General features: G+C 51.7%; 1 protein-coding gene across 4 annotated transcripts in view; it reads left to right on the top strand.

Moving 5' to 3' along the window:
• Window positions 1–27906, top strand: part of SBNO2 (strawberry notch homolog 2) — a 47235-nt gene that overhangs the window by 13895 nt on the left and 5434 nt on the right. For 3 of the 4 annotated variants that reach the window (XM_071578010.1, XM_071578013.1, XM_071578012.1), the window contains exons 5-25: window positions 11058–11216; window positions 14971–15063; window positions 15568–15664; window positions 15895–16055; window positions 16465–16598; window positions 17209–17299; window positions 18571–18714; window positions 19243–19360; window positions 19769–19874; window positions 20104–20257; window positions 20629–20805; window positions 21352–21449; window positions 23527–23609; window positions 24552–24743; window positions 25122–25297; window positions 25715–25846; window positions 26115–26250; window positions 26594–26706; window positions 27216–27287; window positions 27510–27618; window positions 27735–27809. In XM_071578010.1, the coding sequence (XP_071434111.1) occupies window positions 11058–11216; window positions 14971–15063; window positions 15568–15664; window positions 15895–16055; window positions 16465–16598; window positions 17209–17299; window positions 18571–18714; window positions 19243–19360; window positions 19769–19874; window positions 20104–20257; window positions 20629–20805; window positions 21352–21449; window positions 23527–23609; window positions 24552–24743; window positions 25122–25297; window positions 25715–25846; window positions 26115–26250; window positions 26594–26706; window positions 27216–27287; window positions 27510–27618; window positions 27735–27809 (2620 nt within the window). Of the gene's footprint in view, window positions 1–6994; window positions 7229–11057; window positions 11217–14970; window positions 15064–15567; window positions 15665–15894; window positions 16056–16464; window positions 16599–17208; window positions 17300–18570; window positions 18715–19242; window positions 19361–19768; window positions 19875–20103; window positions 20258–20628; window positions 20806–21351; window positions 21450–23526; window positions 23610–24551; window positions 24744–25121; window positions 25298–25714; window positions 25847–26114; window positions 26251–26593; window positions 26707–27215; window positions 27288–27509; window positions 27619–27734; window positions 27810–27906 lie in introns of those variants that run through there. The other variant, XM_071578014.1, reaches the window with a different exon arrangement.

Consider the following 27906-nt stretch of genomic DNA (forward strand, 5'->3'; position numbering starts at 1 on the left):
TTTGCATGGAGGTTTTGGAATGTTGTACTGGATTTTGGCAACATCTTATGGTAAGATTAGTCAGTAAATACTTGGAGTAGTTGATAGGATAGAGCTGACTTGGAATAAAGAAGGGACTGGCTATATCCTTTCTAGGAATTAATACAGACATTGGTGTCTGCCTGGGTATGTGTTAATTCCCTCTCGTGGTGCTTTTGGTTTCTCAGTGTGGCTAAAGAGAGCCTTTAACTCTCTTTGGGACTCTGATTTTGGCAGGTTTGGATGTGCAAGTGCTGGGGATTTGTGCCTTTTGAGGTGGCCACTGCTGTGGTCTCCACCCCTCCAGCTCCCCATGCCTTACATCAGCCTGCCTGGCACAGCAGGTCTGGGCAGCCACCAAGAGCTGCTGATCAGGGTCTTCTGACTGGATTAAACCAGATAAATAATTGAATCATAATAGCATTGATCTGTGCCTCCTGCAGAATTAATTGTGGGAGGAACGAGACAGAAAGGTGATCTCATCAACTTGTGAGACCATTTACTGGCCTGCAATGGGAAGGGGAGAGAGGTCCCCACCATAGGTCTCACCTCCAGGTCTGGTGGAGTTTGGCTGATGGGTTTAACGGGAAAAGGGCTTAATTATTTCTTTAACTTGCATATTTTCTAGTATCTCAGTGGTCAGTCGGCTTCCTTCCCTGCTGCATAACAGAAATTGATCTCAGCCACCTTGGGGGAGCAGATTTTTGGAGCTTCTTTGTGCAAAGGAGGTTCTTTGTGTTGGCTGGGTGAGAAAAGAGCAGGAGGCTCTGAGTCAAACCAGGTATGAATGACCTCAAATGATTTTCAGAGCAAGAAATAATTCTTGTGCCACTCATCCTTTGGGAGAGGAAACCATGGATGGGAGTGAGGTGGTTTTAGGCAATTGGCTTTTGCTTGGACTCTTTCTGTAGGGGGACTGCACCTATTGCAATGTGCCTGCAGGTGTTCTGCCCCAAGTCTGGACACAGCAAAGTATCCTCTGAATCTCACGCAGCCAAACCAGATCCTTCCCTGGGGTATTGTGCCCCATAAGAGCAGGAGGTGCCACGTGCATTCCCACCAGGAACAGGGCATGTTCATGGTGCCCTTCTGTGCTGTTCTGTGGTTTATGTGCAAGCCTGTGCACTGAGCCCAGCCTGGGGCTTTTTGGAGATCCCCACAGATAACAGGGCAGGGACATGTCGCCCTGTGTGCACCGAAACTGAGAAACTGCATCAGACCTTTGTCGGAGCTCTTTGTATTCCAAGCTGAAGTTCCCTGCTGGAGTTGGCACCTCTGAGGGCTGGGGTGTGTCTGGAGCTGCCCAGGGCACAGGGACGGTGCTTGCCCAGTGTCCTGGTGCTGATTTTGGTGAAATAACACTGGTGGGCTCAGCTGTCTCTGGCAGAGGCTTTTCAGGCTCAGTGACCCTCCAGCTCTGCAGCACAGAGCCTGGTCAGTCTTCCTGAACACTCAGCTCCGGATTTACAAACACCCTGCTCAGAACCAGGTCTCTCCTGGTGCTCTCTTGGATTAGGATGCACTATAAGCACTGATGTGCAAGTCATGGATAAACCCCAAGGCTCTCTGAGCCCCTGGTCATTGCTCATTCAGAGAAAAGCTGCTGATTTGCTCACAGGAGCCAGAATTAGAGCCTGGTTCTGATGGAGCATCAGGCCCTCAACTGGAGGCAGTGGCATCAGTCTGGAGCCATCCAGGACTATACTGGAGTTTTTCAATCCCTGACTTCTACAGTGTTTTCCACTTTACTGATTTCTCGCTGTCCCAGATGCCAAACTGTTAAATATTAACATGGCACTTGGAAAGCTGAAACATGCCATCCAGGATGTGTGGGAGCAGCTGGGTGGTTCCATCTTTCCAGGTGGCTGTACAGGAAAGTACCTGTCTTTCCCAAATGTGCCTCTGCCATGGTAGGAGTGGCAAGTGCCATGGAATGCTGTGCTGGTCCAGCCGTCCCAGACGGAGCAGTGGAGCCAAAGGGGGAACATGAAGAATCTGCTGCAGGTGCTGGTAAGAGATTCCTGATCCAATCTGTGGTCACTGGGCAGAAAAGGTGGACCAGGGGCTTGCGTGAGGACTTGTGCTGCCTCCACACATGAGTACCAGAATCTGGCTTTGCTTGGATATCAGAATCTGGAATTTTGAAGAATACCAAAAAGGGATTTAAAAGGTCTAAAGAGCAAATGATTGATGACTCTGAGGCATTTCTGTAGCAAACCTTTTCTGTTGGTGGCTGTGATGGGAGGATTCCTTGTGTGCCATAGGGTCTGAAGGGGGGAAGGCTGGCACTTTTTCCCTCCAGCATTGGCATTTGCTCGCCCCATCTATCCTTGTTTTGTTTCAGGGCTCCTCAGCTGCACCTGCAGAGTGCAAAGCCTTTTCTGACCTGGGGATGTCTAGAGTGGGAGTTGCCACGTTTTCTAATGACTCTGGGAATTTCTCATTAGTTGGATCATTCACTTCAGTGTACAGGGAAACGTCCTTCACTGCACAGCCAGAACAGCCTGATGTGAACTTGAACTTGTTTCCTCCACAATATTTTTGGTTTCTGGCTTGCTCCTGGGTGATTCATCCTTGCCGATCTATTGGCATCTTTTATATAAACAAGTGGCTTGAGCAGAGGTTCAGAAAATAGTTCTGGGAGGCCATGTTGGGGTCTGATGGCGTTTCTGGTCTTGGGATCTGTTGGTTTCAGCCAAAGTCTCATCCCAACCATGCCGTGCCGTCTCCTCATGGAAAGGTCTACTGACTGCCCACGGGTCCTTGGAAATCACAGTCCTGAAAGAAGCAGGATTCAGTTTCCATTGCTTCCTTCTCTTCCTGCTGATTATTCCTCCAGTCTCGGGTGCTGCTGACTTGGGATCGGGTGCTCATGGGCAAAGGCAGTTTTACCATGTCAGTGCTGTCTTGGGTCAGTGGTGGTATGAGTTGTTAATTGCCACAACAGAGCACCAAATCCAAGAGGTTTTAATTTGTTCTCGGGCCTGTGCTGTCCCTCATAGGGATATGAGCTGTATCTGCACCCAGAGCCTTATGAAGGCAGAGCACCCTGCTCTAGGAGAGCACTCCTGCCATGTAAAACCTGCTCTAAGAGAGTCTTTTTGCCATGTAGCAGCTGCTCTAGGAGGCACCTGCCATGTAATACCTTCTGTTCTTGGTCACCACGGATTTTTTTTAACTTCACTGTTCCAGTGGGTTCAGAATTACTGAAAGCACAGACTCTGCCCAGTTCCTCTAAGCCCTCTGTTATCTCTGATGGCCCTGCCTGTTGCTGGCAGTCTGTGTTCCCTTTGCTTAATTTCGTGTGACTTGTGGCTCCAGAACAGGACTCTGCTGAACACACAGAAAATCTCCTTTGCTGACTTCATCTGCCCTGGGGTACACTGAGAAATAACCTGTGGGGGTGACAGGGAGGGGGAGCAGCTCCAGAGGAGGAAGAGCTGGCGACACAGTAAGTGTGTGAGGGGCTCTTTTGGCAGGAACTTGGGTCTCCTTAAAACATGAGTTGTGCTTGGACTGTAGGAAAGGGGTCAGGCCAGATGGATTATCCTGTTGGGCAGGAGGAATTGGCTGCTCCTGGACAGAGTCACCTGCAGTAATGCTGTAAAGGTGCAGTTACAGCCCTGTTTGTGCTGGATGGGGGCTCCTGACCATGCATGTTAATCATAAACCAGCCCTCTTCTCACCACCAGCCCCTTGCAACAGCCTGTTAATTTTCCTTGTTAAAACAGGAGAAGAAATTAACCTGCTCTTAAAAAAAGTATTAATTTTTAGAAGTGCTTCAGTGCACAGAGCTGTGGTGATTTAGGAGAAATCAATGTAACAGTTATTAAATTATATGGAAGACTTGGTTGTGGCTGAAACAAAGAGTTTCCTGGAATAAGAAACGTCCTGGAACTTCTGTCGCTGTCCTGGAGTTATGTCTGCAGGGAACACAGACATTAAAATGCATTTGCAGTCACTTACCTGGCTCTGAGGCCTTGGAAGAACAAGTGGCCTTACATGCTCATGTCCTTGTCTTTGCACTGTGGGGTTGAGTTTGGGCTGATGTAATAACACTTTATAAACCCTCTGGGTGAAATGCCTGACACTTCCTGCAGGCCTGGGGTAAGGAAAGTGGAGGCTGTGGCTGTAACTGCTCACAGTGCACCCAACTGAGCGCTCAGCGTGCTCTGATTTAGGCACCCTGAGCTGGTCCCCAGGAGGAGGAAACACATCTGGGACTCAGCTCATGTTAATCCAAAGCAATGTCTCCTTTTGGTTGGATGAACTGTGCCTTGAGAGTAAAGCTTTCCCTTCTGTGTATAAGAGGAGCTCTTGGGGCTGTTCCAGGTAGAGATACCTGTGGTTAAGCAAGAGGAATTTGGCTTTTGAGGTATAATCTGTTGTCAGTTGTGCTTGGCTGTGGGTTGCAGGAGCCAGACGGGATGCCCATGGCCCTGGTGAGGGTGTACAAGAGCCTGGAGGGCTCAGACATTGCTCCCTCTCCCACACATTCCAGTCTTGACAGTTTTCATCTGTGTTGCCGCCTCCAATCAGCAATAGCCACTCTGTCCTCTGAGGTTCTTGCCAGGGTCCATTCCTGCCTCCTCCCTTCCCAAAGCCAACGAAAGCGGGAAAAGCCATTCTGAAACACTCAGTGCTCTTAAAAGTGCTGGTAATAGAATCCAATAGCAGGCCAGAGGGACATGGTTTAAAATAGATGCTTTAATTCAAAGCAGAGTCTGTCTGAGTCAGGGGATGCTGAAGGTTCCCCAGCACAGCAGCTCCCTGGGCTGTGCACTGGGTTTGGCTGGGAAGGGGGAAGTCAGATGTGAGTGCTGGATTAATCCTGCTTTCCTGTCCATGTCTGTCAGCACACATGTTCCTGGATTAACTGTGGGGAGCAGGATTGCTGGGGCCTGCCCCTCCCCTAGGACAGGCTGGGAACATTCCAGGTGGTGGTTCCGCGGTGGTTTGTCTCGCCTGCGGTGATTACACCGCTGTGGTCTCGCAGAATCAATGCAGCAGCTCTGGTTATCTGTGTCCTGCGCCCGCTTCCTCTGGCACAGCAGCTCTGTTGCCTGCTTTTTGACCTGTTTGTTCACTGACAGAAAAGGAAGAGGAAATAATCCACCTGCTTTTCCAAAGGTTGAACGAATAGCAAGACCTTGATTGTCTCAGGCAGGAGATGGTGGTTCGGTCAAGGTCACACAGCAAGTCACCAGCGAGTTGCTAATTAAGACATTTCAGAAATTAATTTGGCCTCTTTACTCCACACGTGTTGTTAAAGCACCTGCCTCACCCTCCTGGCACAGTCTGCTCTGAAATACAGTAAATTCTGAGAAAAGCAGCAGGGAGAACCCACAGCCTTTCTCCACCTGAACCCACAGAGGTCAAACACTCCATTGTCCCTGCAGACCCTGCAGGATGCACTGCTGGGGCAGGTGAAGGATGGCACTCAGGGAAGTGCTGTTTGCAGCCTCCACAGGGAGGTGAGATGGGCCCTGGAAACAGGGAGAGCCTGGCAGTGATGCTCCAGCTCTTCTTGAGAGCCCTCTGACCATGCACTGGTCATGCCAGGGGAAAGGTGTTTTTCTTTCCCATTTGCTTATGGAAAAACTCTCCTGGACTGGGTGTGTTGCAGGATGGAACATGTATCCACTCTGTTAAGGGTTGTTGATGTATCGGTCAGTCCCTGTGGAACCTCAGTGCTGCAGAGAGTTCAGCCTTTAGAAGGGGCTGCAGGTTCCTGCCCTGTGGGTGGTTTTCCAGCTCTGGGACCCAGCATGTTTCCTTTGGAGGAAGGACCAGTCCTCCCTCCTTGTCCATTGGCATAGAGCAAAATTCCCTTCACTCTGGTCTGTCTCCCTGAAGGGCTGGAGAGCACCGCATTTTCTGCTCGCCTCTCTCATTTGCCTGCTGGGCCTTGGCTGGCTTCTGTCACTCCAAAGCTCTGTTTTTAGGCAAGTGCCTCATAACAGGGGATTTTCCAGCTGTTCCCAGCACGAGGCACTGAGAGCACTTCCATCAGCAGTGACAGCAGCAGGCAACAAGTACCTGCTCGAAGGTGCGACAGCGAGAGCTGCCTTCCCTTGGAGCCGTGCCATGGGTGTGTGGAAGAAGTGGGAGCAGGGATGGAGAGACCTGGAGCAGTCAGTGCTCCTCTGCCCATCCCCAGTGCTGGGTTTGTGTGCTGCTGGGTGTGCTGGGCAAACTGGGGCTGACCCCGCGGGCAGAGCCTGGCTCCGGGGTTGCCGCTGCCTGTGCCAGGGAATAACAAACAGGAGCCTCTTGCACCCAAAGCAAACACAGCAGTTCCCAGGGATTTTCTGCAGGGCAGAGGGTTCCCTGGCTGGTTCCCTTCCCCTCCAGCCTCAGGTGGTGTTGGAGGCAGACCCTCCTTAGGCTTACATGGCTTTCAGGTGTCCCTTTTTGTGGCTTTTTCTCTTCCCCACAAGAAATTTTGTTTCCGTTACCACAACTGTTAAAGTTTTAAGGGACAGCCTTGGGAAGAGAAGGCAACATCCCTGGGAAGTAACAGCGTTTCAGGGAGGAAAAGGAAGAGAGTGGCCACTCCTTTGGATTTTAATGGCACAATCTGGGGTGGGGCAGTCACCAAAGACAAAGGGAGCACGTGGCTTTGAGGGGGACACCAACGTGGGAATTCTCATGAGCTTTGTCACTTTGATCACTTCATCTGAGCCCCGAAATCGGGTGGGTGGGAGGGCAGGACCCCCAGCCCGGAGCAGGGGCTGTGGTGTGGGGGGAAAGGCTGGTGGTGGTGGCCGGGGAGGGAGCAGAGGGAGCCCGGAGCCCTCTGGCTCCGCGGAGCCCAGCACTGTTTACTGAGCTCTGTGGTTGGATTACACCACGTACAGTAATTCTCCTCACACTGCCAGTAATTTCACTGACTTACCAAGCAGGCATCATTTCCTGAAAGTCAGCCCTGGACTTAGAGGAAGTAAGAGCCCTCTCGTCGTGACTAAACACTCTATGCAAATCTCCGGGCGCAGGACAGCGGCTCTGCCGGGCCCTTTGCCTCCATTTTCCCTCCTGGCTGCTGAATGTTGGTTTTTAAAACCCCCGATGAGCCCCAGCCGTGAATGGACCTTTCTCCACTTCACACTGATCACCCTCCCCCTGCTGCTGCTGCCGCCGACAGCCCCCCGAATGCTGCTCTAAAATGTCCCAAATGCACTTCTGGCTAAAATTCCCATCTCTCTTCAAGGTAATGCCTGATTTTTCCTGGGTTTTTTTCCTCCTCCTGGGAATTCCTCATGCATGTGGTTGTGAGGGCAGCAGCTCCAGCTGCTCCCCGGGCGGGTGTCCCCGGGAGTTCTGGAGTGGCAGCAGAGATTTGGGAGTGATGCCTCTCCATGCTGGGCACCGGGAAGAGATTTATTGTCCTGAAGAAGTGAATTATATTTTGCTGGAACCTGTTACTGGACGCTGTGCTGTCAGTCAGAACTCGGTCACTGAGTGTGGAATTTGGAGGGAAGGAGCTCTGTGGGAATTGTTCTGTGTGTTTGTGTCGGTGTGATGGCTTTGAGGGGTTTTATTTCCAAAGCAAATGCAGGTGCAGGGAGCGAGGGGAACACCAGCCAGGCAGAGCTGAACCCTCCCCACTGCCAGTTTATTGCCCTGAATTTAGAAAAACTTTGAGCTTTGGCAGCTAAAAGGTTTTATAATGATCGTCTGCAGCTGCTGATTCTGTTGTTCCTCAAACATTATTTGCTTCATCTGTGATTTTTGAGGTGCCAAATCTCTCCTTGCTGACAGCCTGGCTGTGGTTGTGGGTGTGTATTTGGGTATATAGATTTTTCAGGGGGGTTTTAATAAAACCTGCTCTCACCTGGGAGCTGTGCAGTGCAGTCATCCAGAGCTGCTCTGCAGACACTGTTTCCTCAGTGTCTGGATTGTGAGAAAATAAAACGTTTCTATTGATGGCTTGATGGCCAAAAGTATTTTTAGGATGCTCATTACTTCTGTATTTAGACTTCACCTGTTCTTTCATTATTTTTAACACTTTGTTTTGGCCAAAGGAGCTGAGCTGTTCCCAGGGGCTTGGAGAAAAGTTTAATGTTTGGGCTGGTTTACTCTGATTTTTTCCCTGATCTTTTCTAGGGAGTGAATTGATGGGTTTGATAATCTCAGTTTTGGGATAATGACAGCAATACCATGTGCTATAATAGCATCAGTTCATCCTCTGCACCAAACCCCACCTGCAGCCGTGCCCCCAGCTCTGGGTCCTCAGCCCAGGACAGGTCTGGACCTTCTGGTCCAGAGGAGTCCATGGAGATGCAGAATTCCAGGAATGTACAGAACTGCTGTAGAAAAACACACAAAACAAAAATCCTGCCTGGCAGGACAACTTTCATCTGTTGCAGAAATGCAGCTTCTACTGAAACAGAAGTGCTGTTACTGTAAAACCTCATGTTTCCAGTCAGAAATCTTTAAAATTCTGATTAATCAATCTGAAACAGGGACAAAATAACTTGTTTCAAACCCTGACACCTGAGGATACTGACCATGAGCTCTTGGTTGAGGTGATGATCCTTCCTTTTCCCTGAGGACACCAAAGCAGCTGCTCCAGTTTGTGCCAGATAAACCAGTGCAGTCATTAGTCCAGGCATGGTTTGTACTGTTTGTGGTTATTCGTGGCCTTTTGTTAAGCAATTACTCTGGGTTTGATAGAAGCAGGGCCAATTTACTGCTGTGGTAGGTGGAAGTTCTTTGGGTGGGGAATCTGGCAGGTGATTAACTTTAGTGCTCTTTAGATAATGCAATTAGTTAAGACAAATGGGAGACACTGAAATTTCATGACTAATGCCTTGTAATGCTGGGAGAGGATGGGATCACTGCATCACTTCCAGGACTAGTATTGTCCTCCCTTTGCCTTGGGGGCTGGTTTCCTCCCCAGTTCAACCCAGTGCCTCGAGCAATGATGGGACTGGAGTGGAAGGGGCTGGGGTTGGGAAGGTGGAGGACACACTGGGATGTCTGGGATGGTGTCACAGGGCTTTTCCATGTCCTGCTGCTATTCCAACCCAGCCCTTGCCTGTCCTTGGGATCTTGACATGCAGTGGCCACTCTGGGCTGCCCCACATCCTCCTGCTGCCATAACATGATATGCAGATGTTTCCCCCTGACCCAACCTCTGTCAGTGCCGTTTGCAGGGGAGCAAACCCTGCTCAGTGATGGGACCAGGTGGGGATCCTACACAGGGCACTTGCTCTGGCCAAGGCCACATTCACTCAAGTGTTGTTCTGCTTTCTCAAGTGTGAAACAGAGTCCAGAGATCCCTTAATTCCAGGGTGATAAATCTGAATGCCTCTTCACTCTCCAGACACTTTGGTTTCTGGGTAATCCCAAAATAGCCACAGAAATATCAAGAGCAAGAGCTGCACAGGAAGCACATTGGGCACACGACAACACATGCTGGTGGCAGGAGGTGCCACCCTGCTCTGCCAGACCCATGGGCAGCCCTTGCTCTTTGGGTTTATGGGTCCCCTGGTTGGTATTTGAGGAATCCAAGCCCCCCACATCACACCTGCCATTCTTTTAGTGCCTCCCTGCACTGCTGGCAGTGCCTGCACAGTGTGGCTTCTGGGGCCCAAACAGCATCCCTGGGAAAAGGGGAAGGGAACGTGTCCTGGTGGTTTAAACATTGAAACCCATAACTTTTGATAGCAATTAGGGGGGGTGTGACCCAGTTCTTGGCCTGAAGCCCTTAGGAACAGCACAGCCAGGCTCAGCTGCTTGTGGGTTTATGTTAGGCAGAGCTAAGTGACTCTTAAAACTCTTTGGCTGCCTTTCTGCCTGTAGTGGGAACTTGGCCCTTAACTGGAAATGAGCAGCAATTCCTCCTGTACCAGCCCCTAGCTCTGCTGGCAGAGGGTTATCACTCTGCTCTGGTTGGGTTGTGCTGACACAGCTGACCCCTGTGAGGAACCACAGACCCACTGGCGTTGGCAGAGTCTGTGGGGCACCAAGACAGACCTATTGGTCTGTCTGTCCATCCCTCCAGGACAGAAGCTCGTCTCCAGTCAGACCTGAGTGCTTGAGCTTGGCACTGGAAGTATGTTGATCTTCCATTAACAGCAGACAAAGTTCTTCTGGTTTGACTAAGTTTGAAAGTGGTATTTGGTATGGGAAGAGGGCTGAGGTGATGGGATGGAGCCAGGGAAGGAGTAGGAATCTGTGCCACAGCCAAGCATTTTGAGCAAGAAGTGCTTATTGGCTCCTGGTTCTTGCCACATGAAGTATGGAGGTCAGACCAGAGGTTGATGTTAGGGAGGAGATAGAAGGCTCTTTCTGAGCCAAAGTCCATGTGAGACAAAGCAACAGCATCACTGGGCTGGCACCAAATAAAACAATTGCAAGCCCTCTCAGCCCAGACACCAGAAAAGAGCAAGGGCAGAGCTTGGTCCCCATCGCTGGAGCATGTTCCTTGTCTGGGCTTCCCTTGGGAAGAGGATGGGTAGATTTGCCCTGTTTACCTAAATGCAAATATAGGTGACACCAGCACTCCTCCTGCTCCTGGGAACCTCATGTATGCAGAACTTGCCAGGAGGAGAGGGACATTTCCCACAGACTCTAGGTTGTGCCATGTTGGAAATTGCAGTGAAATAGCCACATTGTGGTCAGGTGTAGCTGGTTCTCTGTGGACCTCTGCACATGAATGAAATCCTTGAGTCCTTTGGGGTCCAGGCTGAGGCCTTTGAACCCCTCAGCAGCCTCTTTAATCAAGCACAATGTGGAGGTAACCGATGCCTCTCTCCCACTCCTCTGTGTGCAGGGATGTGCACAGCCCGAGTCAGCCCTGACCATGTACCCACACTCCTGGCCACAGGTTTTCCTGCTTTTTCAAGAAATACGTTTTCAAACTGCACCTCAGAGTGTGTCCTCAGCTGCAGGTTAATCTCTGAGATTTGTGGAGTGTGAACTAACAGAGCTGCTGATTCAATAGCAAGAAATTAGAACTTGCTGGCTGAGTGAGGAAGGAGCTCTCGCTTCTCATCCCGCCTCCTCTAACCATGGTCATGTCTCCATTTCAGGATTCTTCATACCTCGATGAGCTCTCCAACAACTCCCTCTTCTCTTCCCCCGCGGATTCCCTCTCCGACATCGCAGATCCCAAGGACTTCCTGCCCGCTGACAGCCTGAACCACGTGCCAACACTATGGGATGTGAACACGCCGCAGAACCCGATCGAGGTAGGGGCTGTTCCTGCCTCGTCCTCCCCAGGAGACACCTCAGGCTTCATCCTGTGGGGATTTCACCAAGGAGTTAAGGAACCAACCCCATTCCTTCAGGGTGAAGTTGAGGTGTGATGGTGCTATTCTGCTGTTGCCAACTTCACTGGAGGAGGGAAGGGATGAAGTGGTGACACATATTTAGTCTCCTGGAAGCAGCAGGGAATTCAGGCACCCTCAGAGGGATTCATGCACTCTTCCAGAGTGCAGTGCAGGCATTAGCTCTTTCTCCTGGCAGCTGTGGCAGGTAGGTGCATCCTGAGGAGGATGTATCCCTAAAACATTCAACAGGTCCAGTGTGACCTGGACAGGGCACTCAGGAGTTCTGAAGGGATGGGCTCCATGTAAACCACCCTAATGTGGATCCCTAACTGCTCCCCACAGCAGCAGCACCTTTTCCTTGTTCTCCAGGGCAAATATTTCAGTAAGAATGACTGAAAAACTGACTCAGCTCAAGACTCACCATTTGTGTTTACTTTGTGAGTCCAAGTTGCTGCAACCTTTTACATCCCAGATTTTTCCAGGGTGTGGGATCTCCTGGCAATCCTGCAGCAGCATGTGGTCCTGGGCATTTTCAGCAGCTCTCTGCCATCTGCTCTGCTTCAGCTGGAGGACCACTGTGGTCACCCATGGGCAGCCACCAGCTTTGGGAGCCACATCATCCACACCTGCTGGATCTGGGTTTTGGCTCTCACCGAGCTGTGCCGTGGGTTTCCTTTGTAGGTCACTCTTTTAGGAAGAATAATGGAAAACACCTAATTAGGATACCCAAGGAGGCAACCTCAGGTTCCTGTGCCATAGTCATTGCTTCATTTTGAGGCTGTCCTGTGCTCAGAGGCTGCATTTTGCAGGCAATATTTCTGGCTGTGTTTCCATGAGACAATCACACACAGTCTGCAAACTTAGGACCAGTCTGAACTTGCCATTTGAGACAGCAGGAAGGGGAGCTGAGCTATTTGAACCCAAGAAATGGCTGGAGACATCACAGCCTTGTAAGCTGGATGATTAAACATTCTGGAAAGCAGATACATCCCCCAGGACAGAGAAGCCACGTGCTATATTGCTCTCAGTCTCCTGTTATTGTTGGGTTTATATGTAGAAGCCCAAATCCCTACAGAAAGGGTTTTGTGGTGGCCTGATTCCAAACATGTGAACTCTGGTTGAGACACTGGATGCCTAGAAAAGCCTGGATTTCTGTGTCTGCAGTGCACAGCAAAAACTTACTGGGGAAAGCTATTCTAAATCCAGCATGAAAAAAACAAGGGAGAAATAAATATTGTGTAAGTGTGAGACTGACTGCTGTGAGCACAGCAGTCTCCAGCCTTGGCCCTGTCTCTGTCCTGTGCTGTTCCTCATGTCCTGCCCCTCACCCCTTGTGTCCTGTGGAGCACTGGGGCTCAGATAAGGTCAATTAGCTCCTTGGAATTCCATTTATAAACGACTTCCTTTGGAAAGGAATCTCCAGTTATTTTAAACTTTGTCTTATCTGTGTTTTGTGAACACAGAGATGGTTTGGGTGGGGTTGTTGCTTTTTGGATGGTTTTTAAACTGAGTAACATTTCCTGAGGAGGTGTCAGTGAGGTGCATCCTGGACAGGAGATTTTGGTTTCATTTTTTCATGGAGGTGGCACTGTGGACTGGGACACTGGGTGAAAGGATTGTCAGATTGACTCATCATGGGCAGCTGCACATTGGTGCAGGATATCAGCAATTTAGATAATCTCTCCCTGTCCCTCCCCACATCATCACAACAGTGTAGTTTTCCATAGAATTGGAGGAATTTTGGCTTTTGAGCAGCCAGAGCAGTCACTAAGCTACAGTACAAATGGAACATCAGTCACATTACGCCCAGACAGATTCATCCTGAGCCATGTGATCCAGGACATCACTCAGCTGTGCAGCCAGCTCTGACCCACAGCCCTGAGCTGGGTTACCAGGACTGTAGTTTTTCCAGAATTTCTGTGTCAAAGATACAGTCAGAGCAGGAACCTCAGTCTCTCACATTTCTGATGTGTGGGACATCCCAGGGGCCAAGCTGGATGCATCCTGTGGGAGACCCATGTGTGGATCCCAGGTACAGGAACAGCTTTGTGTCTTATCCTCTTCAAAGCTAACCATTCCTAGTCCCCTGAGAGCCCCTGGATTAAGGTGCCCAGTGATGAGCCTTCAGTGAGGTGTTACGATTGAGGAAGAAAGGGCTGGATGCAGAGTTGCCTCCATGTGCCCTTAGGGAGAGTTGTTATCCTGAGGAAAGGAGCTGCATCCAGCATCTTGGCTCTGTTTATCATTCAGGAATGGGCAGTTGAGGAAGAGCTGCCACCCTGTGAAATATTTGCAGGAGGAACAGACAAAACAGTTTCGTTTGTAATGGAGTTGGGAAATACCATTTAAAAATAGTCCCTGTCATCCATTGTGTTTTCTCTCATCCATCTCACATATTCCCAGTGTTTTTAAGGCTTGGAAGCACAGCCTTGGCCTCAGAAGACTGTGGCTGGAATTTTGGAGCTGCTGATGCAGTTTTTATAGTTTGTTCACAGCACTTCACCCTTCTCCCAGCTCAGTACCCAGGGAAGGGATTCACACAGAGCAGGGTTGGCCTGGAAGCCACATGGGACTGATTCCCTTCCCAGGGAAGTCATGGTGAGGTGGGGCAAAATGGAGAATAATGCAGAGAGGAGAAGAACGGAGCAAGACTGAGGCTGTGATTGTGCAATTGTCACTCTCTCTCCTGCTTCCAGCCCCATGTTCTCATGGATCTGTTCCTCTTCTCTGGATGTCCTTAACACAGAGGGAGGAGAAATAGGGAGGTGCAGGAGGGTGGAGAAAGGCAGCAATTGTACAGGTGGATGATCCATCTCCCACTGCAGCTCCTGGTCCCACCTGCTCTGGCCCTAACAGCACATTCTTACCTGTGTGGGTAGTTTTCAAGTGCTCTGAGCAATCAAGGTTCCTGTTGCTTCCTCTGCAATTCCCTAGGTGGAATGCTGAGTGTCAAAGCTGGATCAGGATAGTGGAGGTTTGTACTTTGGGGATTATGTGATGCAGAACGAGCTGTACATTCACCTCCCACTGCTGGAGCTGCAAGAACATGTCCTGCTGCCCCTCCAGCAGCTCCATGCTTTTCTCCTGCCTGACCAAACTCTGAGCTCGGATTTGTAGGTGGGGATGTTTCACCTGCTCTCCAGATTTGCTGGCACTAAAAACAGCTCTTCCGTCCAGCTTCCTTCTGGTAATTCTGACTCAGGCTTCCAGGAATGGAGGGTGGGTTTTTTTCTTTCTTCTTCTTTTTATTTTTTTGCTTTTATTTAAAAATAGGAGTGTTTATGCCTAAGATCTTCCCATCTTTCTCTGCTGCTGGTGGAGCACGAGGCTCTGTGAGCCTGGCACTCTGCACAGGCTGTGAACTTGGAGGAGTGCTGCTCCTGGAGTTGCTGATTGCTTTGGATGCCACAAACTGCTGGCCTGACCTTGCTTCCTGTCACTGGCGGGAAATTCCATCATGAATTTATTTGTGTGGGAGCAGACAAAGGATCTCCTTGCCTTCCCAACCCAGAGTGTCTTGGGAGCTCTCTCTCCTCACGGCTGTGGCACAGTGGCCTGGATGGTCTGGGAATGACAGATGTCCAAGGATATTTGTTGGTGTATTCCCATGCTTGCTGGGGTGTGAGGGCTGAGGGTTTGGAGCACTTCCTCACCTGCACCCTTTGTGTTCCAGCTGTTCTCACCCAGCACACCATTCCCTGGCCTGAATAGCTCCCATGACCACGTTCCTGCTGTCCCCAACACCCCGCTCCTCATCAGCTACCAGGTGAGACTGATGGTTGGCCTCAGTGGGATGGGACAGCAGCCTCCTGGTGACATCCCAGTGTGGGGGAAGCAGTTCTGACCCTTTTCCCTTCAGAGAGAACGGGACAAGAAAACACAAGTCCCTGCCTTTTCCAGAAGTGTATTGTATTTCCCGGGGTGGAACCTCATTGTGTTAAGGGACACTTTGGGCTCTCAGGACTTTGTCCTGCTGGGCACCACGCTGGCTTTAAAGCTGTGTCAGGTTCCTCACTCAGGGCAGGTAAGAGCACAACTGGGTAGGGGTCATGTGAGCCCACAGTCCATCCAAAAAGTGCTGCAAACATCTTTCCCCTGAGGACCAGAAAGTTCTTACAGCCCCTGGGGTGGGCTCCCAATGGTGGTTTTCCTTAGTCTGTGCATGAGGTAGAATGTCTGGAGAGTTTGGGGGATGGTTTCAGTGGCAGCTTGGGCACTGCAGGTGCCCATAGCTCAGTGAGAACATGGGGTCAGTGCTGCTTCTCTTCAGTCTCAGGCTCCTGCAGAGGAGGAAGATGAAGGTGAGGAGGAAGAAACAGAAGAGCTGGGGCAAACGGAGACCTATGCAGAATACATCCCTTCAAAGTGTGAGTGTTGCCATGGGAAGTTCTGGTCCATTGTGGACCAGCCTAATTCACTGGTCCCTGAATTTCCCATGAGCAGTACCTGGTGTTTGCTGTGGCACCTCCCAGCCTTGTGGTTTTCTGGGAAAACTCTACAGTGCCCTGGGCTTCTGACAGTTGATGAGCTTTGCAGTGCTCCTGAAGTGCCCGTGGGAGCAAAGACCTTGACTTACCTGTGGTCTGTTGTCATTTAGCCAAGATTGGGAAGCACCACCCTGACCTGGTGGTTGAGACGAGTACCCTGTCCAGCGTCCCACCCCCTGACATCACCTACAGACTGTCCCTGCCGTGCTCTGTGGCTGACAGAGGCTCCCTCTCTGCACTACAGCTGGAAGCAATCATCTATGCCTGCCAGGTACCTGCCTGCACCATGCCCATGTCTTACACCTCAAAGAAACTGCCTCTGGTAGGGACAGATGTTCACGTGGTTTAAAATAACTGTAATTCAGGTGATGAAACTCCTTTGACATATTAAATGCCTTTTGATGGATTATTGGAAGTCAGGACTTTTGTGATGTCTGTTTCCCAAAGAGGCAAGAACCCTGGACTTTTGTTGTGGAGGGCTGTACATTTTGGGGACTTTTTCCATGAACTGCCATTTATGAGCTTGGCCACGACCCCTGACTCTTCCTGCTGTCACTTGTTCTGAGCAGGACATGCATGTGCATAGATGGAATATGTGGAGGGGTTAAGTAGTGCTCACATCAAAGCTGTTAGCAAAGGCAAATCTAGTTTAATTTCCAGTTCTGTTCTTGATTTTGCAGCAACATGAAGTTTTATTGCCCAATGGGCAGCGAGCTGGGTTCCTCATTGGGGACGGTGCCGGCGTCGGAAAGGGCAGGACCGTTGCAGGCATCATCTTTGAAAATTATCTTAAAGGGAGGAAAAAAGCTCTGTGGTAAGTTGTTGGGTTTTTTCCCCTCTTTTCCCGTAAGACCTTGGAGTTAGTTTGGATCTAGAAGTAAGGAATTCCTTAGTGCTGATGTTGGCTTTAGAGTTGAGTCATGCTGTGGCCTTGGGTAAGTCGTTTCCACCTCTTACTGCCTGGTTGCTGCCTGTGAAAAGGGAATATTCCGCCTGCAGCAGGGATGGAGAATGAGTCACTGTGAAATAGCAGGTTTTGTGCTCCTTGGGGTGCAGCAACCAGTCTGGCCCCTCTCTCTCTGGAGTCGTGGAGGGGTGTTCATGGGCTTCCTGGATGCAGAGCCAGGAGTGGGGCTTTGCTGCAGATCACACACAGCCTGTGCCAAGGGGCAGACAGGCATCAGCTGTCAGATCTCAGGCTGGGTTGTGTGGGCAGTGGAGATGTGACAGCTCTGCACAGCTCCTCCTGCTTTAGTCAGAGCTGTTAATCACTGTGTGCCCCGACTGCCTGGGGATATACCCGGCTCAGACTCCTCAAGCAGATACCCAGCCCTGACTTCTTGGGGGACAAAACCAGCCCCAACTGCTTGGGGGAGATAACCAGCCCCAGGAGGAAATAACCCACCCCACGTCTCACTTCACAGGTTCAGCGTCTCCAACGATCTCAAGTATGATGCTGAGAGAGACCTGAAGGACATCGAGGCCTCCCACATTCCTGTGCATGCTCTGAACAAGGTAGGAAAGGAGCTGCACTGCTGCTCTGGAAATCAGCCCAGGGGAGGAGTTGGAGGCTCTGCCTGAGCACGTGGGGCAGTGTCACCTCTGCCCTCAGGGCCTGAGGCTCAGGCAGCAGCAAACACTGAGCTGCTTGTGTTCCCTTCTCCCTGCCCACTTCCCACTCAGGGCTCTGGCTATTTTTATATCCTATGGAGCTGTGCAGGGAGCACAGAGCTGTTCCCTGCAGGGAGTGGCAAGTGTCTCCAGGCAAGTGCAAGTACAGCTGGACTGGAATCTTCTTCAGCATTCCTGCGGAATCCTGTGGAGGGAACAGCTCTGTGAGATGTGCTCTGCTCTCCTGGGCCAACCTTTCCCAGTGCTGGTTCATGGAACCACTTCTCAGAGCATGTTGGGAGCACAGGAATCCCTAGGCTGGTGCCTGGCAGACCCACAGAGCACTGGGCACTGCCCCCAGATGAGCAGATTAGAGGATTTTCAGGCCTTCTTTGGTTACTCATTGATGAGGCAGAAATGTTTCTCAAAAGCACCATCAGCAGTTGTGTGATGATTATTCACAGGCCTCTTTGTGGCCTGCTTGAGTCTCTGTCCAGTGTTTCCCAGTTCACTGAAACCCTCTCCTGGTTTTAATGGTATTGAACAACCAGCTCTTACAAAGTCCATAGAAACCACAGATGTTTGACACCTCTGAATGTTCTCCACTAAGACACTGAAAGGGATTTTGTTTTCAGCCCCAAAAGACTTTAAATGGAACTTTCTTCAGCTTGGGACCAGGGGTTTTTCCTCTACCTTGAAATTCTTTACAGATGGGATCCATGTCACTAAGACAGGCAACAATCTCACATGGTCAAAGAGAAAATTATTTTCTATAAGGAATTAAAACAGACAGGAGGGTTCAAAGCAATGAAACACTCTAAACTGTTGCTTAAAAAAATGAAGCACTGTTTTTGCCAGAAAATCAACGTCCTTGCGTGGTCCCCACAGTTCACTGCAGGCATCCAGATGTGCTGACACACTGGCTGGGGCACTTCTCCAGACATTTACAGCCCCTGTCATCACTGTGTCTCAGTGCCAATAGAAATGCTGAAGACATCAGCTACTAGCAGCTTTTTGCCTGTTCTGAGCTCAGGCTGGGGTTTGTTCTCAGATCAGGAGCGTGTGTCCAGCACGGCCACGGCCCTCGGCAGTGTTGGCTGTGGGCAGGGATGGGTGTGATGTGCTGGGGACAACAGTCATGAGGGTGTGTGTGATCTGGTTCTTCTTTCCTGCAGATTAAATATGGTGACACAGCTACCTCAGAAGGAGTCCTCTTCGCCACCTACTCGGCACTGATCGGTGAAAGTCAGGCTGGGGGACAGCACAGGACACGCTTAAAACAGATTTTGGACTGGTGCAGGGAAAACTTTGATGGAGTTGTATCCTTAAAAAAAAAAGCAGTCAAAAACTGGAGAGAGAGGAACTGCTACTTGTGATTGAGCTTCACCAAGGAACAAAGAGCTTGGGGCCATCTGAAGTCACAGGGAGCAGCTGTGGGAGCAGCCCGATGCCTGCGGGAGATATTTTAGTGCTGTGAGCACATAAACCCCCACATTCAGATCTCCTTCTCCTCCTCCACTTCTTCCTCCTCCTCCTCCCACGATGCAGTTAAGGGGGAGGAGGGGAAGAAGCAGCTGGGATTAACCTTTTCAGCATTCCTGTCCCTCAGCATTACAAGAGAAGACACACCTTGGAGGTGAAGGGAGAGGGAGGGGGAGATGATTTATGGTCTGAGGAGCAAAGGACTGGGCAAACCCAGCAGATTCCATGTGTGGGGAATGAGTGGGTCCATACAGGGGACTGGATGTTCAGTTGATTAGTTGAAGGAGGCTGGGCTGCATTTTCTGTCTGCTCCCATCCTCAGGATGAAAACAGATCCTTTCTCCTTAACTGACATTCCCCCGCAGATTGTGTTTGATGAATGCCACAAAGCCAAAAATGCCAACTCTACCAAAATGGGCAAAGCAGTGCTGGACCTGCAGAACAAGCTGCCTCAAGCAAGGGTTGTCTATGCCAGTGCCACAGGTGAGCTGTTCTGCTCATGGTGTGAGTGTGAAGAGTGGCAGGTCCCCTGTGACCTGCAGGACACCATGAGGTGTGTGTGTGTGCTGAGAGCACGAGGCCATGCAAGGAGAGGCCAGTGGTGCTGCAGGGCTAGAGAGGAGCACAAAGTGCTGAGATCTGCCTCAAGCCCCATCACTGACATTACTTGTGACTTTTGGCAGATCAGACTAATTTCTCTCCAGTTTAACTTGTTCCTGGCCTGTCCCAGCTGTGTGGTGGCACTTGCCTGCTCAGTGTAGGGAAGGCAGCGTTTGGAAAGGTCTCCTGAGGCACAGTGACAAATGACAACCTCTTTAGAGTTCTCTTCACTTGAGTCACAACTGTTCCCAAGTGCTGTGGGTTTGCTCACAGTGAATTCTGTCCAAACAGGTGCCTCAGAGCCAAAAAACATGATTTACATGAGCCGCCTGGGGATCTGGGGGGAGGGAACCCCGTTCCGAGCCTTTGATGAGTTCCTGCATGCGATTGAGAAGAGGTGAGTCCTGTCCAGCCCTGTGCAGGTGAGGTGTGGCAAGTGGGTGCAGTGGCCCAGGGTGGTGTGGGCAGTGTGACCCAGGGGAGGGGCTGGGTCTGCAGAGGCACCTCCCTGGTGCTGCTCTGGGAGAGGTGGGAGGTTCCACAGCTGGATTGAACAGCTGGCAGTCACAGCTGGGGGTCACAGCTGAGGGTCACAGCTGGGTCCCACAATTGCTGTCCTCTCCCAGGGGAGTTGGTGCGATGGAGATCGTGGCAATGGACATGAAGGTCAGTGGGATGTACATTGCCCGGCAGCTCAGCTTCACCGGAGTGACCTTCAGGATCGAGGAGATCCCGCTGGATGAGCAGTACAAGGCTGTCTACGACAAGGCAGCCAAGCTGGTGAGCTGAGCCCGTTGCACTGGGAGGCTGAGGTTCACCCATGCTTTGGGCATGGCCACTGGTATGTGGGAGGGTTTGAGGGCCCTAAATGTGGCTGTGACCTCAAACATAAGAAAGAAAAAGGGTACACAATGGTCAGCTGATGTAAAAAAAACCTAAACTTTTTTGCTTCTATTTGAAAGTTGCATATTTGCAAACCAGGCCTGCAGATGCACAGAGTGACCAGTGTGTTCATTCAGCCCAACACAGCAACATAAACTCTGATCCTAAATCAGATTATCAGCCCTCAGAGTGTTCTGATCACCTCCTGCATGGTAGGAAGGTCAATGGAAATGAGGGTATTAAGTCATGCCTCTCGTTCTCACCTGCAGTGGGCAGAGGCCTTGATGGTGTTCCAGCAGGCAGCCGACTGCATCGGGCTGGAGTCCCGGAAGTCACTGTGGGGTCAGTTCTGGTCAGCTCACCAGCGCTTCTTCAAGTACCTCTGCATTGCTGCCAAGGTGCGGCGGCTCGTGGGGCTGGCCCGGGAGGAGCTGGCCAGGGACAAGGTACTGGAGCAGCACCCACCAGTCTGACCTGATACGTGATTTCCTGAGGCATTACCCTCTGTTGGTGTGGGGTGGGTGTGGGCAGGCTGGTCTGGAATGGGATTTTGGATCATGTTCAAGGCCAGGTTAGATGGTGCTTGGAGCAACCTGGTCTGGTGTGAGATGTCCCTGCCCATGGCAGAGGGTGGGGTGGGATGAACTTTAAGGTCCTTTCCAACCCAAACCATCCTGGGATTCTAGAGAGATGGCAGACCCTTCACCTCGAGCATAGCTCTGTCCTTTTATCCACCTGGGTGCTGCTTGGAAATTTCAGGCAGAAAATCCCCAGTCCAGGTCTGTGCTCAGAGTCCCCCTCTGTGGGGTCAGCACAGGGGTGCTGAAAGGTTTGAGAGATGGTTCTTCATCACAAGCCCTGCTATGGGCCCAGCGTGGATTTATTTGGGACAGTGTTTAGGGGGAGGTACCTGGGCCTGGGAAGTACTTCTTGAGCCTGTAGCTGTGCCCCTGCCCTGACACCTCCCTGTGCCATCCCTCGTGTCCCCCCAGTGCATTGTCATTGGGCTGCAGTCCACGGGGGAAGCTCGAACCAGGGAGGTCCTGGATGAGAACGATGGGCATCTCAACCGCTTCGTCTCTGCTGCAGAGTGAGTTATAAATCCCTGTTTTCCTTTGGGGGTGTGTGGGAGGCCACAGGAGTGGGAGGAAAGCTCCTGCATGGAGCACTGGCTTTTTTTGAAATGCAGTTTGATATCACCTCCCCCTGTACTGTGGAGAGGACACTCAGGGGGGTCCATGGGGCACTGTATCTTCAGTGGGACTGTATGAGCTACATCCTGGATTTTGAAGTCTCCTGTGGTCCAGACTTGCAGGAACAGCCTGATCCCACTCTACACACATAAAAGAATTGGCAGGTGTAGGAGAGCCAGTAATGGAGCTCAGATGTAGTTTGTTTGGGTCTGGTTCTGGAAAACAAGGGTGTTGACACAAAAGGAATGAGCAAGAGAATCCCCTGTGCCGGGAAAGGCTGTGATGATGCTGTGAGGTGGCATCACTGGAGCAGGGGAAGAGAGGAGTGGTCCTAGGAGTTTAGACCCACCAATCTTGGCTTTGAGGCAGGACCAGTGTCCTGCTTGTGTGGCTCTCCCAGCTAGCAGGAGAGCGGGCTGTGCCAGAAGTGAGCCAGCAGCAGAACTCCTGCTGCACGTTCAGCAGAGAGTGAGGGTCCTGCTCCCCCTCCTGCCTGCAGCTTCCAGAACACCAGCCCATCCCTGAACATGGCTGAACCTGCATGACAGATGACAAAACCCTGGGCCGTGGGGTGGGGTTGTGTTTTCTCTGTAGTGCAGGGCTGTTTTCTTCTGAAGTGTCTTTTGATGGGAGCAGTGAACGATGGGAGCAGAGACAGTGAATGTCTGGGTTAGGCTGAGCTTTCCTCCCTTGGTGGTGGGGTTTGGGTTGGTCTGTGTCTCTCACTGTCTCCAGCCCACTCCTGAAAACTACAGTTTGGTGACAGTGCACAGGGCAGGTCTGGCAGCTGCTTGGATGATTTGGTCTCTTGGATTGGTTTCTGGTCCCTGGAGTGTGGCTGTGAGTGGTGGGGGAGGCAGGGTCTGCCAGGGGTCCCACACTGTGTGACTGTCCCGGCTCCCAAAGGCAGGAGCAATGTGTTCCTCAGCCCTGGCAGGATCATTAAGTGTCTCCTGGCATCTGCTCAGCCTCCAAATGTGTGTCCTGGTGTTCAGCACTTCGGGGGATTTCTGGAGGGGAGTGTGCTGGGAAGGAGTGGTTGGTTAAAGATGCCGAGAAATGGGGTTAAAAATAAACATTGTTCTGTGAGTGGATTCCAGCCCAGGGCTCTGTCTGCAGGGAGACAGGGAGGGCAAGTGCCGGGAAATGAGCGGAATTTCACTGCAGGGAGGCTCCAGAGAGTGTTCTTTTGGGCAGGGTCACTCCAGCACATGAGACAAGGGGGCATTCTTGGTGCCATATAACTGCAGTCACAGAGCTCTGTGCCTCAGGGGAGCAGTGTCATCCCTGGCCCCTTCAGCCCCTCACACTAAGGGTCCTAGAGGTCTCTCCTCAGTTCCAAGGCTCCCTTTTCTCACCCAGGGGAGTTGTCATGTTCATTCTCTCACCTGTCACTTTGCAGCATTTGGGATTTGGTTTGGTTTTTTTTTTTTCAAGTGGAGCTTGTTCAGCACTGCGTTCTCATTGCACTGAAGGTTCATCCACACTGTCAGCATTTAAACATTTGCTCTTTGATTTGCAGAACAACCCACAGAAAGCTTTGGTTTTCACCTTTTCTGATTTTTTTTTCCATTCACCTAAAACCACTACGGGTCCATGTTCTGCCACTTGGTTTTGTGAGAAGCAGGACCAGAGCCAGAGAATCAGAGGACTTGGTGGAGCACATCTGTTGGATGGCCTGACTGATCTATGCTCTCAGAGCATGGAAAGGGGCTGAGACACTGGGACTTGCTGGATTTTTGCTGTAACAGCTTCCCAGTGGAGTGTTTCCTATTTAAAACTCCCTCTTGGTTACTATATAAAGGTTCTGCAGCCTTGACACACTCAGTCTCCAGGAGCTGCCCCATACCTGGGGCTGGCTGAGCCTGTGCTGGCAGCCATGGGCCAGGATTGACCTCTCTTCCATGGAATGTGGTACGTGGTAACCGGCACATGTTTCTGGTAGCTGGAATAAATTTTGCATCTTACTTTCAGAGGCGTCTTTCTATCACTAATTCAGAAGCACTTTCCTTCAACCAAAAGAAAGAGAGAAAAAGGAACTGGCATTAAAAGAAAACGTAAGAGCTCCCTCACTCCCAGCCCAGCCCCTGCCTCCTGCCCTGCTGCTCCCTCCCAACCACTCACTTCTTCTCTGCCTCTTGCCCTTCTTCCCATTCCATGCTTTTTGCTGCTCTCCTTGATTTCTGTTTGCCCTCCCGCACATCTCCCATTGCTCCCTCATCCTGAGGGCAGCAGCTCTGGGTCATCCACACTTTTCCTGCCTCTGCCCCACTACCCTGTCCTGGAGTGTAGGGCCTGCCCTCTGCCCCTGCCCCATGGCTGTACCCCCTCCCCTTGATCTGGACTGGGGGCAGATGGCACAAGCCCTGGCTGGTGTCTGAACCCCTCCTGCAGTGAGGGGGTTCCTCCATGACTCCTTCTTTAGGGCATTGCATGTGTCCTGGGGGAAAAAATCACTCCCCTGCCAAATATATTGGCTGGGGCTGCAGGTAAGAAGAGTTTTGGGATTTCTCCTCCAGTGGAATGTGGGAAAGGGGGAACAGGAGGCAGCAGCACTGGCAGGTTGTGGAGCTGGTCCATCAACTCTCTCATGTGGCAGAGGCACGTCTTGCTGTTCTTGGAAGCAAACAATGTCCTAAAACACTGGTACCTTCCCATGTCCTGCACACTCCTCTGAGGCAGCCCCCTGGGATTACTTCTCTGAGGAGCTGGCACTGCTCAGAGCTGGCCATGTGTCCATCCTGACATGTGCAGACAACTTCAGCCCTGCTCAGGAGTGCCTTGTTCTTCCTTTCTCTCTCTTCCTTTCTCTTTCCCTCTCTCCTCCATCCCTGACTACCCTGCTGAACCCTGAGGCTCTGTTTTCATGAGGTCAGCCTGTCATTTGGGACAGTCTCAGATATTATGGGATTCCCCCTCCTCTCTCTGAGCTGGCCCTTGCCGTCCTGCGCCGGTGCCTCCCTGGAGCCAGTGCCGTGACTCACTTGCTCTCTGTGCAGGGCGGCCGAGGGGACGCTGCCCCAAGGCTTTCCGGGGCCTGTGTGACCAAGGGGTCATCAAGATCAGTGATGACAGCAGCACCGAGTCTGACATGGGGCTTGACAGCGACTTCAACTCCTCCCCTGAGTCCCTGCATGAGTTGGACGATGTCATCTATGTGGAGCCCACTTACAATGGCTGCGCTGCTGAGGGTGAGTGGGGCAGCTGGAACTGGGGGCACTGGAACTGGGGGCACTGGGTTCTCAGGGAATGGCAACCCTTCTGGGCTTGGGACAGCCTTGTGATCGTGGCTGGGTTTTATCCTGGTTGTCATACTCAGGCTTGTGGAGTGGACCTACATTTAGGTGGTGTGGTGTGATCAGTGGGCAGGAGGGATTTGCCCGCTGTGCTCCTTCCCCCACCAAAACAGGCAATCCTGGAGGGAATTCACTCCATGCTCAGCAGAATTTACTGCAGGTCACTGTGTCTTTGCCCATTAATAGTGTCCCCCAAAATGCCCTGGGACAACTTCTTCCCCATCTCTGATTTCCAGTTACCACATAATTCAACTTTTGCCTTTTACCTTGCAGGTGATTTCCACATGCTGCCTTCCCAGAAAGAGCTGCAGGGCCTGAGAGAGCTGGAGATGGTGGAAAAGATGAAGCAGGACCTCCTGGCAAAAGTGCAAGCACTGGGCAAAGAGCTACCTCTCAACACCTTGGATGAACTGATTGATTACTTTGGGGGCCCGGAGAATGTAGCTGAGGTACTCCCCACCATCAGGACTGTGTTTTGATGGCAGGGTGACAGGGAAAGGAGCCAGCAAAGAATCATAGAATCATGGAATGGTTTGGGTTGGAAAGGACCTTAAAGCTCATCTTGTTCCATCCTCCTGCTGTGGGCTGGGACACCTTCCACTAGACCAGGTTACTCCAAGCCTTGTCCAACCTGGCCTTGGACACTGCCAGGGATGGAGCATCCACAGCTTCTTTGGGCAACTTGTGCCAGGGCCTCCCCACCCTCACAGGGAGGAATTTCTTCCAAAAAAAAAAAAAACGAACAAAAAAAGAAGGTTCCTGTTGCAAAGGGTTTCTTCTCCCTGGCACTGTGGCAAAGCTGTTGAGAATGGCCTGGCTGGGCTGTGTGGGTCTGCCCCCTCTCACAGCCTCTCTCCTGTGTGCAGATGACGGGCCGGAAGGGCCGGGTTGTCCGCAGGCCCGACGGCTCCATCGTGTTCGAGTCCCGCGCAGAGCAAGGGCTCTCCATAGACCACGTCAACCTGAAGGAGAAGGAGCGTTTCATGAAGGGGGAAAAGGTGAGTCAGGGTCAGGCAGAGGGGACCTCCAGTCACCTGCAGGGCAGCAACTGTGCTGAGAGGGAAAGGGAAGGGAGAGTGACTGTGCATCCCTTTGCCCCGCCAGCCTCAGGCCAATAGCCTTCTGTCTGTTTGACCTGCTGGAAGGTGCCAAGGATTCCCAGATCCCTTTGTGGGCTGGGGTTGCTGTTGTGCTTGGGGCTGTTTCCTGAAGCAGTTCCACACATGTCCAGGAACCTCACTCTGTTCTCTCTTGTCCCTCCTGTAGCTTGTAGCGATAATCTCAGAGGCCTCCAGCTCAGGGATCTCCCTCCAAGCAGACAGACGGGTGAAGAACCAGAAGCGCCGGGTCCACATGACCCTGGAGCTGCCCTGGAGTGCGGATCGGGCCATCCAGCAGTTCGGTGAGGGCTGGGTGTCCCTGGGCACTGTTCCCTGTCCCTGAGCCAGGCCATGGAGCCCAGGCACCCTGGGAGGCACAGGTGTGGTGGCCACCTCAGCCAGGCTTGTGCCACAGCTGTGCCAGGTGCATTTAGGAGATGTCTCTGTGGGAAAAGGACAGAGGCACAGTTGCACCCTGGTGCTTCTGAAACTTGGCAGAGCTGGGCTTATAGTCCTGAGCTCTGGGGCAGAGAAGGGACTCTGCAGGGGGAGCAGGGTGGGCGTTATTTGGCTTTTCTGGTTACATTCCTGCTTCAGACACGCCATCCCGAGCTCCCCTTCCACCCCATTCTCATGTCCCTGTAGGTCGAACACACCGATCGAACCAGGTCTCTGCTCCAGAGTACGTGTTCCTGATCTCAGAGCTGGCAGGGGAGAGGAGGTTTGCATCCATTGTTGCAAAACGCCTGGAGAGCCTGGTGAGTGCCTGCAGCAGGGATCAGCTGCTGGCTCCGATTCCCTCTGAGGAGATTCCATGTCATGGCTCCTACTGGCATGGCCAGTGTAACTGGGGGCTTGTGTCACCCCTCACTGAAGGCATTGCAGACATAGAACGCAAAAGGCTTTCAGCATGCTGGGATTTGGGAAAGGAAGTGAGGAAGAATATGTAACCAAGGCACTGAGAGGAATTTCAGGGAAGCAGAACCCCATTCCAGATGCTGGAATTCCCCCACTATTACAAGGGCATACACTCATTTTATTCCCAAAAAGCTGATGAAATACCTAATAGAATAATTAATTTGTCTCTGTTTCGTTTTCTCCACTTCTGATAAATCCTCTAATCCTTTAGTAAAGTCTCAGTATTCCTGAGGAACACTACCTCCCCTTGGCACAATCCCATCCTGGCCTCTTCTTTTGGCCTTTGGCCATCCTTTCCTTGTGTTTTGCAACAGCTCAAAGTCATATTTTCTTCCATTTGCCTTCCCAGGGTGCCTTAACTCACGGGGACCGACGGGCCACTGAGTCCCGGGACCTCAGCAAGTACAACTTTGAGAACAAGGTAACAGGGCTGCTCTGGAGCTGCATGGCTGGGGGGGGCTGGAGGAGCTGGGAGAGCCTATGGAGGGATCCAGAGCCTGGAAGATCATTGCTGGCATCTGCAGGCAGGGCCCGGCCTAGCACCCAGCTGCTCCTGGCTGCTGTGGGCATGGGAGCCATGGTTGGGCAGAGGACTCTGGTGTTGGTTCCTCCCATGTGTGTAAACTCCCATCTTCTCCCACAGTATGGGGCCAAAGCCCTGGACAGGGTCCTGTCCACAATCCTCAGCCACACAGAGAACAGAGTTCCCGTGCCCAAGAGCTACGAGAGGCGGGAGGCTGACTTCTTCCGTGGTAAGAAGACTACCAGCTCTGGGGTTTCTCCTGGCCCTCTTAGTCTCAGGTTTGGGACACTGGAGTGCTGAGGGGAGGCTTAACCCCAAAACACACAGTGTCTTCTGCCATTCCAGAAATGAAGCAAGGCCTCATCTCCATGGGGATCTGCTGCAGTCAGATGAAGTACGGCACTGTCTCGGTGGAGAAGGGTATGTGTTGAGCTGCTCCTACCCAAAGCAGGGGACAAATGGAAGGGGCAGGGGAGTGTCAAGGCCCACCCAGCCTTGTGGGGTTTGCTGGGCAGGA

The sequence above is a fragment of the Pithys albifrons genome, chromosome 27 (assembly GCF_047495875.1).
Source record: "Pithys albifrons albifrons isolate INPA30051 chromosome 27, PitAlb_v1, whole genome shotgun sequence".
NCBI classification, from domain to species: domain Eukaryota; kingdom Metazoa; phylum Chordata; class Aves; order Passeriformes; family Thamnophilidae; genus Pithys; species Pithys albifrons.